Below are 14,010 nucleotides of genomic sequence, written 5' to 3'. Positions count from 1 at the left end.
CTGTTCATTTTTTCTAGTTAAAACCACATCACTGTGCAAATGAAGTGTTTTCTGAATGTTAATGCTTTTATTGCACATACTGCAACAGCACAAGTTGTGTATGTCCGTGCGAAAGCAAAATAAACAGAAGCCCCAAACCTCGGTTGCCTTACTAATATAATTTAGAAGAAGCCTACAAAAAGTAGCCGACATGCAGTCTGATACAGAGCCATCTACTGGGAGCACACAGCCTTAGGAGGCAATGAGAACTACTTTCTGGATCCCAGTGACATGAACAGCATTTCTTTCCACAAAGAGATGTTTATTAGCAACACCGCCCAGCTTCCTGAGCTGCTAGCAACAGCCTCACTGTAAAACTGGGTATGGAAAATGTGGACATGTACAACATCCAGATTGTTTGTGGTGCTGTCTAAAAGAAAAGGGGATTTTCAGACAGAAGCAAACATCCCAGCGCATTAAAACAAGGCCACCTCCATTACCAATTAATTTTGCTCACCTTACTTGCAACTCGATTGATCCTTTACATACAGTCAGTGAATCCGATGAGAAGAAAAAGAAAAAAAGGTACCTGTCCGCAGATTTCTTCTGGCGATGCAACGTTTGTAAGCAGAACAGAAAGGTCCAGGGTGTGAATGGGAAACTTCTCCAAAGCGTGCAACACCACGGGTGCCACGTAAGAAACCTGGCCGTACCCTTCTTTTCCTACTATTAGCAGACGGGGCTGGCGTGATGTTGGTTCGCAGAAAGCACTCCTAGAACAAGAGTTAAGAAAACAAGCTTATAAATGAGGTGCTGAATAGACACACAGATGTTCCAAGTAATTTTCCTATAGACTTTCTTTTCCCTCCCCAAATAATCCAGATGGCAGCGGTACATTAAATACATGAAAGATTTCCAGTTAAGTTATTCACTCATTCCAATTGTTTCACCTTCTTCCCTTGTGTTTCCTATTCTTTACTAAACCAAGACTGCAAATTAATATCCCTGCAATCTTGCTTTACTTTATTATAAATTTATTATTTATTATATATTTATTATTTACTTTATTATAAATTTATTTTTATTTAAAAATTAATTGGTGAGGAGCATTTGTTTCCCCACTACAATCAGGCTGTACCTCTGCTGGCTTAAATCAAAGATGCTAGAGACTTAGCCTTGCTCTAAAGCACAGAAAATCTTCTGGACAGCACAGCAATAGAAACGGAGAAAAATAACTGATCCAGCTGTGACAACATGATCTAACTTTCCAACTGTGGGCTTGCATGACTTCCACACTAAAATATCACAAGATTAACACAACTTGGTGGCTTAACAAATAAAGACACCATTCAATTTTTTCTCAAGGTGTTTTAACAAGCCCTTTCTCTGTTTTCTTTCTGCTACATAATTCACTACTGGTTTAACAATCCTGGAAAACAGAAGGGCAAAAGGTGGCAACACAAACCCATAAAGTTGGGATATTTTTAGCTAAAAGGACAGACTGCACATTTATGTGGTCTTGAGTCTTTCAAAGAATGCCATGGATTAAGTCAACGTGTTCTGGTAGTCTACGGATCACTTTGGCTTACGAAGAGAAGCCTGGGCTTTTCAATTTGGTCATTCAGAGCAACTTCATTATAACTTTAGTCCCTCCACCCTTTCTTCTTGTGAATACCAAGCACCCCTTCAACACACAAACTTGATGTTGCCCCTTCCTCTACCACCCCTCGCACTTTTAACAGCTGGAACTGTTTACAAAGACTCAGCAGACCCGAGAATTTAAATGTAACAGGGATCTACCTTTCTTTACCTGCTGAAACAGAGGCATTTTTTCTCTGGTCCGTCAGGCATTCCATCTTTTAATTCATCTCCAGAAACCAAGGATGCATCGTCATCACTGTCAAACATATCATCTTGTAAAATAGGATTGAAATGCTCTGAAAGGCAAAAGAGGTTTGTTAACTTTCCTGAATAGCCTTTGTCTCTTTCTCTTCCATTAATACAGCTTCTAAATCAGTGCCAAAACCCTTTCTTCATTTGAGAGCACACACTGAAAGTTATTTCCTAGAGTTCATCCCACCACAGATCTAAGGAGATGGCACAAGGCCCTACAAAGCTGTACTAAATCCCACTGATGTGTACGTGTAAGGTACGCTACTCTTGGTGATTTTTTTCTCCCCCTTAGAATAAAGGAGATTACGAACAATTTCTGCAGTTGCTAAATAGCTTAAAAAAAAAAAAACAACAACAACAAACAAGACCATTTCTTTCTGGAGGAGGTTCCCACAATGAAAGCACAGGGATAAAGGATGTGATGGCCACAGAATTCCATTCATCTAGTAAGTATCAATGCTAATTGATCTCACGTGCATGTGTATAGTACGATCCACAAACATTTAAATTAGGAGACTGGTTAAAAATGATGATAGCTAAAACAATATTTAGCTTAGACCAGGTATACTTGTATCCTGGTCCTGACATTCTTCAGAAAGGAATTAGAAACATTGACCTAGAAATGCTTCCCCTCCAAAGATCTGAGTTTTGATTTTTTAAAGAAAAATAGGTGCCTTATACTTCAAACCTCAAGTCAACCTCTACAAATGCTAATTATCTTAGCTGCCCTCAGAAGCAGGATGCTTCAGTAGAGAACGCATCGTCCTTTACTGTGTATTGAGTCATTCAGAGCTTCCATTTGGCATTTCAGTTTCGAATCCACAATAAAACCTATGCGTTATATTCCAGACTTGCCCAAAAGAAAGACATGCACATGCAAATAATAAAATTCTACCACCATTATGTCTGAAAGCTGTAAGTTGATTGCACAAACCACAAGTTTTTGCTTTAGCAGAATTATAAAGAAGTGGATGCTGTGGTTATACCTTGCTGTCGGTCCTCCTTTAGTGCAAGCTGTGCATGCGGGAAGATCTTCTGCACAACTTGTAAAATATTCTCTACTGATCTTTGAAAAAGTGGCTTGAAAATGGGTGAGAGTGCTTGTATGGGCGAAGTCTCGATCCTGTTTGAAGCTGGAACAACCTTCTTCATAGCCATGAAAAAGTCCTTTGCTTTTATTTTAATAGAATTAACGTCTAGTAGCAACTTCTCCCTACTTGCATAAATCTGAGGATAGCATCGGCGTAGAGAGCACAGCGCAGCTTCAGTACAGAGGGATTTGATATCTGCACCACAGTCTCCTAACAAACAAAAATCAAACGTTACATCAGTCAAGGCCCAGGTTTACAACATGCAACATTTAAAGAATTTGTAATGCCAAAACCAAACAGCTTAACAGGGAATTCAAAGTGCTACCGCTTGTGAGGAATGTTTTAACATTTCGTGTCCATAAAGAACAATTCTGTTTGAATCCTGTCTGCCTCTGGGCCCTGCACTGGCAATTTAATTCTTGAACCACAGATGCAGTGTGTCCCAGTCTCCCCCTCATTCTAGTCAATTTATCAAGTCTTCAGAAAATACTCCTTAAATTTATGAACCTGTTTGCTTTTGTTATTCCGGACTTCTATTTCTAACAGTTACAGCCTTTTTTTTCCTGTCTTCTTCGAGATTAACTTAACACTGCTATAGATGTGACTGTCCCTGTGAATGGCTGGGGAAGAATGTTTTAATTACTCGTGAAGTGTCAATAAGAAAGCTGTTTGTGTTTGATGTCTGGGAGTTTCATAACAACTGATAACAACTAGTGACTGTTATGGGATACTATGCAGACCTTTGGTATCTGGCCAGGGGGCCAAGAGATTAAGAGGAAGAAAAAAGAAGCTGAAGGACGGCTGGCAGACAAGACCTGCAGAAAATGTTCTATAAACTTGGTACAGTGCCAAAGGAGTACAAACAGGAAGGACTTGGAGAAGAAGACTACGAGCCTTCAGCATGAAAGACCCCTAGAGACCCCCAGAGGAGACTGATGCGCATGCTCCAGTAGGAGGGACTGGACCCCGGAGGCTAATTATAATAATCTAATTCTTTTGGAAGTAGTAATGAATATGTATTAGTCTAGGAGCATAAAAATCAGCTGCTTGATGTAACTGGTGTGTGCCCTGGTGGAGCGGAGACTCTCAGTGCACCCAGCACTGTTTGCTTACCTCTATTCTTTTATATTCTTCTAATAAATCCTATTTTTTTATTTAATCCTAATTTGAATCCTGAGCCATTTATACCACTCTCTGCAGGGAAGTTTCATGTTGCTCACTGCCTGATATCCTGCGCTTATGCAGCTGAAGCAGACTCCTCATCAAAAACTATACTCTTGAGGAAGATGCCCCAGAACCATTTAATGTTCTCAGACAACAAGAGGAACGACAATAAAGAGTAAATAGATGAAAGCATCTCACTCAGATTGCTATGAAGGTGTGCCAGCTGCCTCGTTGACTACTTGTGCAGCAAGGCACAAGAGCATGGGTACTGCCTGGTACAAGCTAGGTTCTTTACAACTTGGTCACAAGCAAGAATCCATTTTAATTTCAGTCTTACCAATGCATTTCTCAGCTAGTTCATCAAGCAACATGTCCAGTGGCTGAGGGGTCCAGTCACGAGTATGAATCTTGACAATTTCTTTTCTAGCCTGGAAGCAAAATCATTGCATTTTAGCTTGTCCCAAGTTTTCCTTAAAAATACCAACAAGAAACAAACAAACCAAAAGGCAAACAAGTAAACAAAAAACAAAACAGTCCTCCCTCAAAACCCCTCATCTAATAATACACTTTTCTTACTTGCTCAACTTTCAAGTATTTTACAGTTATTTAATATACACTCTGCATTGTCAACCAGGAAATTGAATAGTTCTTATTTGTTATACTGAACTTTTTCTAGGAACCTACAGTGAAAGAAAAGGCATTTATAGCTTCAATAACAAGTTTCCAAACTACGAGACCTAAGGACCCAGAGGAAAATACTGTAATGAAAAATTTATCCAGAAACATTTCTTTGCTGTCCAAAAAACTTCTCTAAAACTTAGCAAGCTTTCATTGGGACAGTCTCATTACTTCATCACATTTGCTTTCCAGTCAGTAAATTCACAGAAAGCACTTCTGGCACAATGCTTCCAATTGCTACAATTACTATAAAGAAGAAAAGAATTATGACTCAAACTACTACCACTGAGCAGGGGCACAATCAAATGCAAACACGTCCCCTATTCATTCATAAGTGAAGGATTGAGACCAAAAACACAACTTCATGATGAAAACACCCGAGTGGACTAAATAATTAAGCAAACAGGTACAACTTGGGGAATGAAAGGTTTGATTATAGAACTAACTACTTGGTGGTATCATCCTGACCATATATATCCAGTACCAGATTTGTCCTCCATGGAACAACGCAGTGTCTCCACGTATCACTCTTTTGTTCAAGTTGTCATTTTTTTTTTTTCCTATAAAGTTGGACTTTGCCATGGTAGCACTAACGTTGAATTTAAGTTCTCACCTCTTTATCTGGCAAGTTGAAGAGGAACTCTCTGCCAAAGCGTCCTGGTCTTCGTAAAGCAGGATCTATAGAATCCAGTCTGTTAGTAGCTCCGATTACCACGATCTCCCCTCTGTTATCTATGCCATCCATAAGCGTCTGAAGAGTTGAAACAATGGAAATAATAGAAAAATATAAGTTTTACTTACTGGTTCAGTACATTTTGTTACATTCCACATGACTTTCTTGATGCCGGAATAACCTTCTTCCTAGTGGTCATTCAAAACTGAGAAAAAAATAGTCTACCAAGTTGGGGTTTTTTTGATTTGATAATAAATCTGCAGACTGTTAAGTCATCAAGCACTTCAAGACTGTTTGAAATAATCTCTACGTTAATATAAAAGGAGTACCGCACACTTCTGCTCAGGAAGAAAATCACGGAAAATGTCAACTTTGATTTTAGATGTTGAATTTGTTGCAGTGAGATCTTCCTCATCGCACGATTCTATTTGGATTTAAACCATATTATCTATGGAGAGACCAAGATTAGGACAAGAACAGCACAGAGTTCAGCATGAAGCCAATCAGGAGCTCAAGTTTGTATTCTTTGTATTCCACTTTATCCTTCTCTTGCTGGAAGGACCTGCTTTTTGACTCTCCTTCTCTTCACTAGGAGCATGCTCCCTCTTGCTTTGGTAATGCTCTTTCTCAGTGGTTTTAGTCTTGTCCTCTGTATCTTGGCATCTCTCTGTAACAGCTGAGGAGGAAAGGTTTTTAGAGCTACATTCAGTGTCAGACTTGAGAGAGGAAGTATGCTGCAATTTCTCACCAGGCTCACAAGACTCTTTGCCGTACAAAACGGTTTCTTTTGAAATGAGGTCACGTTCTTTTGATCATCTTGCTTTCTCCTTGTCTCCACCGTCATCACATTGGTACTATGCGAGGTATTCATCGTTCCCAGGAGAGTTCGGAGGGTCCACGACACTGCACAAAATAAAATCACATTTCTCACTTCTGCTGAAGAACGTGAATATTAAGAGTAAAACCTTCCAAAGGCAAACAAACAAACAAAAACCTCCGGACTACAGGAACCCTCGCAAAGATATGCCATTTAGAAACCTCTCCGGTGATTAGGACACCTTCTTCAGCTCCCAGAGAAAGTGCTTTTTCCCCTCTTGCTTCTGAAGCCATTGCACTAAAAAAGCAAACGCATCTGTCTCCCTCCACATGCTGCTCTGAATAAGAGCCAGAATATTCAAAGCCACTCGATTTGTTCTCCCCACATCGCCGAAAAAACACCAGTTGAAACAGTTTTCTACCTCTCTCCACGAATTTACATTCACATATCCTATGACTGCAAAAATAGAAGGCGGGGCTCAGGAGGAACAGCCAGTGCTGGAATTAAAAAAAAGCAGCCTGTTTCTTCAGAGTCTTAAGCCTATGCTACTAGGAACAAAACAAAACAAAACAAAACAAGAGGAGAGGAGAACAACAGCGGGAAATTTACCTATTCTCCACGTGTTCAATTGCAAAGCCTCCTCTGGAGGATCAACAGTTGTGAATTCAGTGTGCTTAGGAGAAATCAGATCTACATCTGAACCGCAACTATTTCAGTAGTATCACGAACTTCTGTTACTCTGAAGAAGCAGTCAGCACCGTTTCTATGTTAGGAAAGAGCTGAACAGAGTCTGTTATTCACATCAAGTAGTCAGGCAGGTTTCTTCTTCTTCAGGCTGGGTTTCACTAGAACATGACTAGCCTGTAAGCCTCATGGCATCACCTTCCATCTTGACTGCTGAACCTCCTTGCTCCCTACTATCTTCTTTGCCAAGATACAGCTGTCCACATTTACTTTTCCTACTTGGCTGGACTGAATTTAAGAAGATCTTGCATCTAAGAAAGGGAACAAAAGCTGCTGCCCAGCAGCGTGTGGCTCAGGGAGGAGTGAGAAAGCTCTGTGCAGCCCCCAAGGTCCGTGCAGCAGGAGGCAGGAGGTGCTCCAGGCTCCCAGCAGCAGTTCCCCTGCGGCCTGTGCAGGGAGAGGCCCCTGGTGGAGCAGGCTGTCCCCCTGCAGCCCATGGGTCCCCCGTGGAGCAGATCTCCACGCTGCAGCCCCCCTGTGGCTGGAGGAGCCCCCGGTGGAGCAGGTGGCTGTGGCCTGGAGGAGGCCGCGGCCTGTGGAGAGCCCCCGGTGGAGCAGGCCCCGGGCTGGACTGGAACAGGCTGTGCTGAGCCTGCTTTGCCCGTGACGCTCCTTGTGGAGTGATCTCCCTGTCCTTCTGGCAGCCCTTGAGCCCTTGCCAGCCTCTTTTCTCCCCTTGGCGTTGGAGGAGGGGCAGGGAGAGAGCGCTTGTGCTGGAGCTCAGCTGCCCAGCTGAGGAAAACCACCACGGCTCTGTCTTGCCGCTGCTGCAGCACGCTGGTAGCAGCCAGCACCGTCTGTTCTTCGAGCCTCAGCAAGCCCACAGCATCTTCCCAGAAGGGATCCCTTTCCTTCACGCCTCCAGAGGCTGAGGGCTTGTGCCCCGTTTGCAAGCGCTTTCTCAGTGCCCCCTTCCCCAGAGAAGGATCCCAGCTGCTTGGCTTCCCTGCCCTCTGCTGCCAGGCTCCCGCAGCTGCTATCCCAGCAGCGCAGCAGCCAGCTGACAATGTGCTCACCTGGAGGACAGCTGCAATCTTGTCCCATGGCTCGCAGCTCGCCCAGGGATGGGGATCACCTGCTTCCTGCTGCTTTTCTCTCTGCTCTCCTTTCCAACAGCTTCCTGTGCCCTGGGATGGCCCTACCTTGGGGTAGGCTGCCTCGCCTTCCTCTTGCTCCTTCCCCTTCTTGGGAGGACTTTCTGCCCTTCCGAAACGAGATGACTTCTGCATGCATTCCTTCCCCTTGTGTGTATTGGCGCCTGAGACAGCAATGGGGTCGTCCCCGGAGCCAGCTCTCAGGGCCTGTGCCAGGCTTGGAGGGGCTGCAGGGAACATGCCAGGGGCTGGAGGGGCTGCAGGGAACATGCCAGGGGCTGGAGGGGCTGGATGTGAAGTACTATCAGTAAAGAATTTCTTCCTAACATATATCAGAAATCTAACTTTTCAGTGTAAAGCTATTAGTCCATGTCCTGTCACTCCAGGCCCTGATAAAGACCCCCTCCCCAGCTTTCCTATAGGTTGCCTTTAAGTACAGGAAGGCTCTCAGCCTGGCTGAGTGATGGCAGATCCTTCACAATATTATTTGAATTTCACGTAAATAGAACAGACTATCAACTTACTTAGGAGAAGTAATACAATTTCAGAACTATTCAAAACCAAAGGCATTCCAAACTAAGTTTAAGTTCAGAGGAAATCCAAAGAAAAAAACTAATTTTGAAACTAATAATCAGAGACCATAATCTTCTTCAAATGATAGATTTTCCTCCTGTACTGGGTAATTTTGATCTGTCTTTAATGATCATCCAGACATGGCTTTGACACCGAGTATCTTGCTTTGCCTCTGCATTAAGTCTTCTTCTCATGTGAGGTAAATGTCCTGCTCTTATGGGATGGGCCTAGGAGACATACGCGCTGTGTCTCATGATGCTTGGATATCATCTTAATTCTGGGTGAAGATGAAAGGTCTCACTGCTTCCTGAACAGGGAAGTGGATGTCTGCAGTTAAGAACCCTCTGTCTAATCTAGAAACATGAAGGAAGGAGTTTGCTGGATTGCAAGTGACAGTGAAGAAAGCCACAGGTGACATATCAAACTGATTAAAATGTTATTTAGCTCAGGGCATGGCTAATGATGTGGAGCTGGAATAGTTTGATGACTGTAATTACACTCACTATCACTGTGACTTGTTTATAGGATGGTAATGCCTAAAGGTCCCACTGGAGCCTGAAACAAGGTTGTGCTGGGTGCTGCACGTGCATATCTCAGTAGCGCTTTGATAGCTAGTGATACAAACAGACAAAACAGAGATTGAAAGGAGAAACGGGGGGACAGAGATAAGAAGATCTTCCTGCAGGTCATTTAGGGTATGAGCCAGGACTTCAGTGCATCCAGCTCTCTAGTGCTCTGCTGGCCCAGTGAGATGAATGGAAAACATTGCAGCCTTGGAAAAATAGTGCTTCTTCTAATTCTTTGGCCAGTTTTGATGATTTAGGACTGCTCTATTTATTTATTTATTTATTTTACTTTCCCCATTTGTGCTGGAGAAGGTGAACTTTTTAAATACCTATTCTGAATTCAAATATCATTTTCATTGTTATGTTTCTGTTTTGTTGGCACTATTCGTAATGACTTCTACCCTTCAGTGGAAGCAAAAGCTTATCATACCATAAAAGTGGAAAGGTCACAGAAAACTTCAGAGCTTTTGAAGAAAGCTGAGGAAAATCCATTCCCTGTTCTAGGCAGAGGGAGTGGCTGATTTCCAGACAGGTAAATGGGCAGGATAAGGCCACTTCATGTCCGCTGATGGCCAGTTGTATGGACCGCGAAGATAATGGACTAGCAGCACAAGAGACAGTGCCAATAATCTAATCCAATACAATCTATTTCAAGTGGTAGAGACCTGATACTCTACGACAATGTGAGGAAGACCAAACTGTCAGGCAAACTTTGAGATGATCATGTTCAGGATCTAAAACTCTTAAGACAAGTGTCAACACAGGAAGGGTGAAATAAAGGCATGAATGCCATACAAGTACTGATAAATCTCAGGAAGTCTGGAAACCAGGGCAGATGGATGGAATAAGATGGTGCTTTGTGTTAGCAAGAAGCAGAGGTTAGGGAAATGTTATGGGTCAGCAATAGAGTGGTTTTGTGCAAATCGCTGCTAAAGAAAGACAGCCTTGCTAGCCTGCTCTTTGCTCTTAGCTCCAGTCTACAGTTATCAGACACATAAACAATAATGGGAATTACGGGAGACTTCAACTTCCCAGCAAAAGACTGAAAGATGATTACCACTTATTCTCATACAGATATACTATGTGATGGATTTCTTCACAAAAGTGAAAAAATATAAGACCATTTTAGACTTGGCTCCTGTACGGGTTTAAATGTAGTAAGATTTGAATAAAGTCTGATCATGAGCTGACTTTTCTCATTTTACATTTCAAGACAGACAACACCAGGCTTAGAACGAAGGTTTTGAGGCTTACAAATGCAAACTTTGAAATCTAAGGAAATGAATCATTGAGTCTGACTAAGCATCTCTGGGACTGGAGTGCAGAGAAGGCAGAGTTAAAATTCAAAATTCAGATGGGAAAAGAGCAATGAGAAAAGGTACATTTCAGAGGTTAAAAACTGCAAAAATAAAGTACGAATGACCCAAAACCTCCTTCACATAGGAAATTAAACAATAATAGTAAATGATACTTAAGCCACAGAAACCAGGGGGAACAAAGAGAACAAATTAGGACAGTTGCATACTCGAGGCAAAAATAGATCAAAAGTTAATGATGTCTCAAATGCTGCAAATCTTATTTCCTGCATCTAACAGCAACAACAATGTGATATTAAGGGCAGTGACAGGATTCCCATTGCAAATGAGGGTAGGGCACTAGGCACAACATCATCTGAGGTGAAATAAAAATCTACAGTGATTCAAGTGAAAAATGACAAGCTGATATCTACCTAGCCTATTAACAGCATTGGCACACAGAACAACAAGTCATGTAGGAAAAATACATCACAACTGTGCAAATCAGGGATAGTCCCCAGAATGGGAGAGTAACAAATATACTTCTGTCCAGGAGAATGTAAAGAGTGATCCAGACAAGTGCAGGCCTGTTAGTTTGACATCAACGCTGAGCAAAGTTTTGTAGCAAGAAGAGATAAGACTAGGAAAGTAGCGGGTAATGTGGAATTTACAAGATAATTTATTAAAGCTAATTTGTTTCCAGAGAATTTAGTAGCTTGCCTTTGTAGGACCAGTGCTCCCCTACACAGGGGATGAACTACATCTATTTCACTTTCTGTGAGCTTCTGATACATTATCTATGGATTTGGGCTTTGGGGCTGCAAGTGAATCAAGGGAGTTTGCAATTGTTCACACTGTTCGAAGAGGGAATTACCAGCAAAGGAGAGGTTCCCTGTAGTGATTCTCAGAGACAGTTCTGAAACTGCAGCTGCTAAGGAGGCAAAGACTCATGGAGAAATGTAGGCTGGAAGGGACCTCTGAAAACCCAACCTCCTATTCAGAGCAGAGATGACTTCAAATTTAGGTATGTTCAGTATGGACATGGTGGCCGAAGACTAAAAATTACATATGAGCTTTGAGATTTCCAGGTGACATAAAGTTGGGAAGTACTACCGAGCCTGACAGAAGGATATCCCTTGTGATTGAAATGGTTCAGGTGAAGTGACATTTGATAATACAAAGCAGAGCCATGCTAAGAGATTCTCAACCAAGGGTGGTTTTTTTTTTTTTCTTTTTTTTTTTTTTTTTTTTTTTGTCATGTTTGCTATATGGCAGTCAGGAGTTTAAAACAAACAATAAAACAACAAAACCCCATGTTCATACACTGTTAACAGAAGAACTGAAAAAGTTAAGTGGTTATATGGTGTGTATGGCTATTCTTTTTTTTTTTTTTTTTCTCCAGTATAAATACACCTGACAGGGCAGCCCTGCCACACATTTAAGACATGAGGCAAAATTCTGCCACTTGTATTCACATTGAACTTAGGAGGAAGTGTTCAGAAGACAGAAGGAACAAGTTGCCTATTGTGTGGAAGGGAATTAAAGGACATCATTCTGCTCAGCCAGATGCCAGTTGAGAGAAAAATATGACGTCTCTGTGAAAATGCATTTCTTGAGTAAATATCAAGGAGAATTAGGAAATGTGTAAGTTGGGAGATACATCTGAAATGATGATTGCAGTTGGCTTATGAGGAACTTTGGACAGGAAATTGGTAGAAACTTCCCATTTTAAGAATAAAGTGCACCATAGATATGAAGTCAGCATTCACCTAAAGAGTAGAGGCCAACTCAAAGCCCCCACAACAAAGCAGTGGACAAACCAGAACACTAACATGTTGTGGTCTAGAGTCACACAGATATACATAAGTTTACTATACCTAAACATCTGAGGGGTTCCTTTGAGAGGCGGAGGGCTTGTGCCCCATTTCCATTTCCACTCTCAGTGTCCCCTGCCTCAGAGAAGGATCCCAGCTGCTTGGCTTCCCTGGCCTCTGATGCCAGGCTACCAGAGCAGGTATCCCAGCATCGCAGCAAACAGGTGACAATTTGAGTGCCATAGCAGTCCTCAATGCTAGCTGGACACTCAGGGCATTTGTGGCCACCCACCTTTGTGAGCTCCAAGGCTGACAGTGACTCTCTGCTGAGCTGCCACAGCTCTCAGGCGTCCCGGTGACAGAGCTTTCGGCGCTAAGCTGACTGCCAGGAGAAAAGGCTGCCGTGAAATGGCTGCTCCACAATGCCAGGAGCAAGGTCTGCTGGGCTGGGGGTTCGCAGGGGAGCTCAGCCTTGGGCCTGGCAACTGCGCCTGGAAGCCAGGGACGGCCTTGGTGTGCAGCTGGACACCTGGGCCTGAGAAAGCAAGGTCTCTTTCCAGACACTTGGCACCATCGTCACCCAGTGGCTGTCTGAGGGGGACGAGAGAAATGCACAGCATCTCTTGCTTTCCTGAAAAAGGGATGGATTTTGACCCCAAAGCGAGCTCCTTTCTCTCGGAAGCATCACGTCCTCCTGTCTTTCTTGTATTTGGCTATGACTTTAGGAATCCCTGCAATCCCTGCAGCTGTGTCCCCTGCCAGCTTCTTGTGTGCCCCAAGCATCCTCGCTTGCAGGGCAGTAGAAGATGCAGAAAAGGCCTTGCCTTAGTGGAAGCACTGCCCTGCAGGAGCTCCAACAACCCTCTCAGCAGCACGCTGTAGCCCCCAAATGCCCCCGAAATGGCACATTTCAGCTACTGGGAAGGAAACGAGCTCGCTCAAGGTGAGCTACCCGCTCAAGGCCCAGGTGTCTGTGAGGCGGTGTTGGCAAGGAGTCCTGTTGTGTGAGTCTGTTCTTTGTGGGTGCTCCGTCCCCACAAGGCTTGCTTTTCAAGGCCCTGGAGAGTCTTGTGGGCACTGGCCTGGGGTCTCAGGCTGAGCCAGCTGCTGGCTGGCAATCAGGGAGGCTCGCTCGGTGTCTTGGCTTGGGTTTGCATGGCCAGGCTGTGGGAGTGGGGGGCTGCAGGGGTGTCCTCTGTGAGGAGAATGCAGCAGCTGCCCCATGGGAGCTCAGGGCCGCTGCCAGGAGGCTCCTTCCAGGAGGGACCCACCCGCTGCTGCCCAGAACGCAGAGCAAAAGGATGATGTTTGCGCCTGGGGGAGAGCCCATCTAAGAAAGGGAACAAAAGCTGCTGCCCAGCAGCGTCTGGCTCAGGGAGGAGTGAGAAAGCTCTGTGCAGCCCCCAAGGTCCGTGCAGCAGGAGGCAGGAGGTGCTCCAGGCTCCCAGCAGCAGTTCCCCTGCGGCCTGTACAGGGAGAGGCCCCTGGTGGAGCAGGCTGTCCCCCTGCAGCCCATGGGTCCCCCGTGGAGCAGATCTCCACGCTGCAGCCCCCCTGTGGCTGGAGGAGCCCCCGGTGGAGCAGGTGGCTGTGGCCTGGAGGAGGCCGCGGCCTGTGGAGAGCCCCCGG

At 44.0% G+C, this 14,010-nt stretch overlaps 1 protein-coding gene across 1 annotated transcript in view; it reads right to left on the bottom strand.

The window, feature by feature from the left end:
* Positions 1 to 2,934: 2,934 nt before the first annotated feature.
* The window catches only part of LOC309890810 (ATPase family AAA domain-containing protein 2-like), a gene marked incomplete at both ends in the record, with an annotated part of 91,813 nt that continues 80,737 nt past the window's right edge, over positions 2,935 to 14,010 (bottom strand). Inside the window, 3 exons of the mRNA XM_082785213.1 lie at positions 2,935 to 3,173; positions 4,465 to 4,555; positions 5,419 to 5,578. Coding sequence (XP_082641339.1) covers positions 2,935 to 3,173; positions 4,465 to 4,555; positions 5,419 to 5,578 — 490 coding nt within the window. The remainder of the gene's footprint in view (positions 3,174 to 4,464; positions 4,556 to 5,418; positions 5,579 to 14,010) is intronic.

Source organism: Aythya marila (assembly GCF_965140915.1).
Source record: "Aythya marila genome assembly, contig: HAP1_HAP1_SCAFFOLD_197, whole genome shotgun sequence".
NCBI classification, from domain to species: Eukaryota; Metazoa; Chordata; class Aves; order Anseriformes; family Anatidae; genus Aythya; species Aythya marila.
This window is presented reverse-complemented; position numbering and strand designations above follow the sequence as displayed.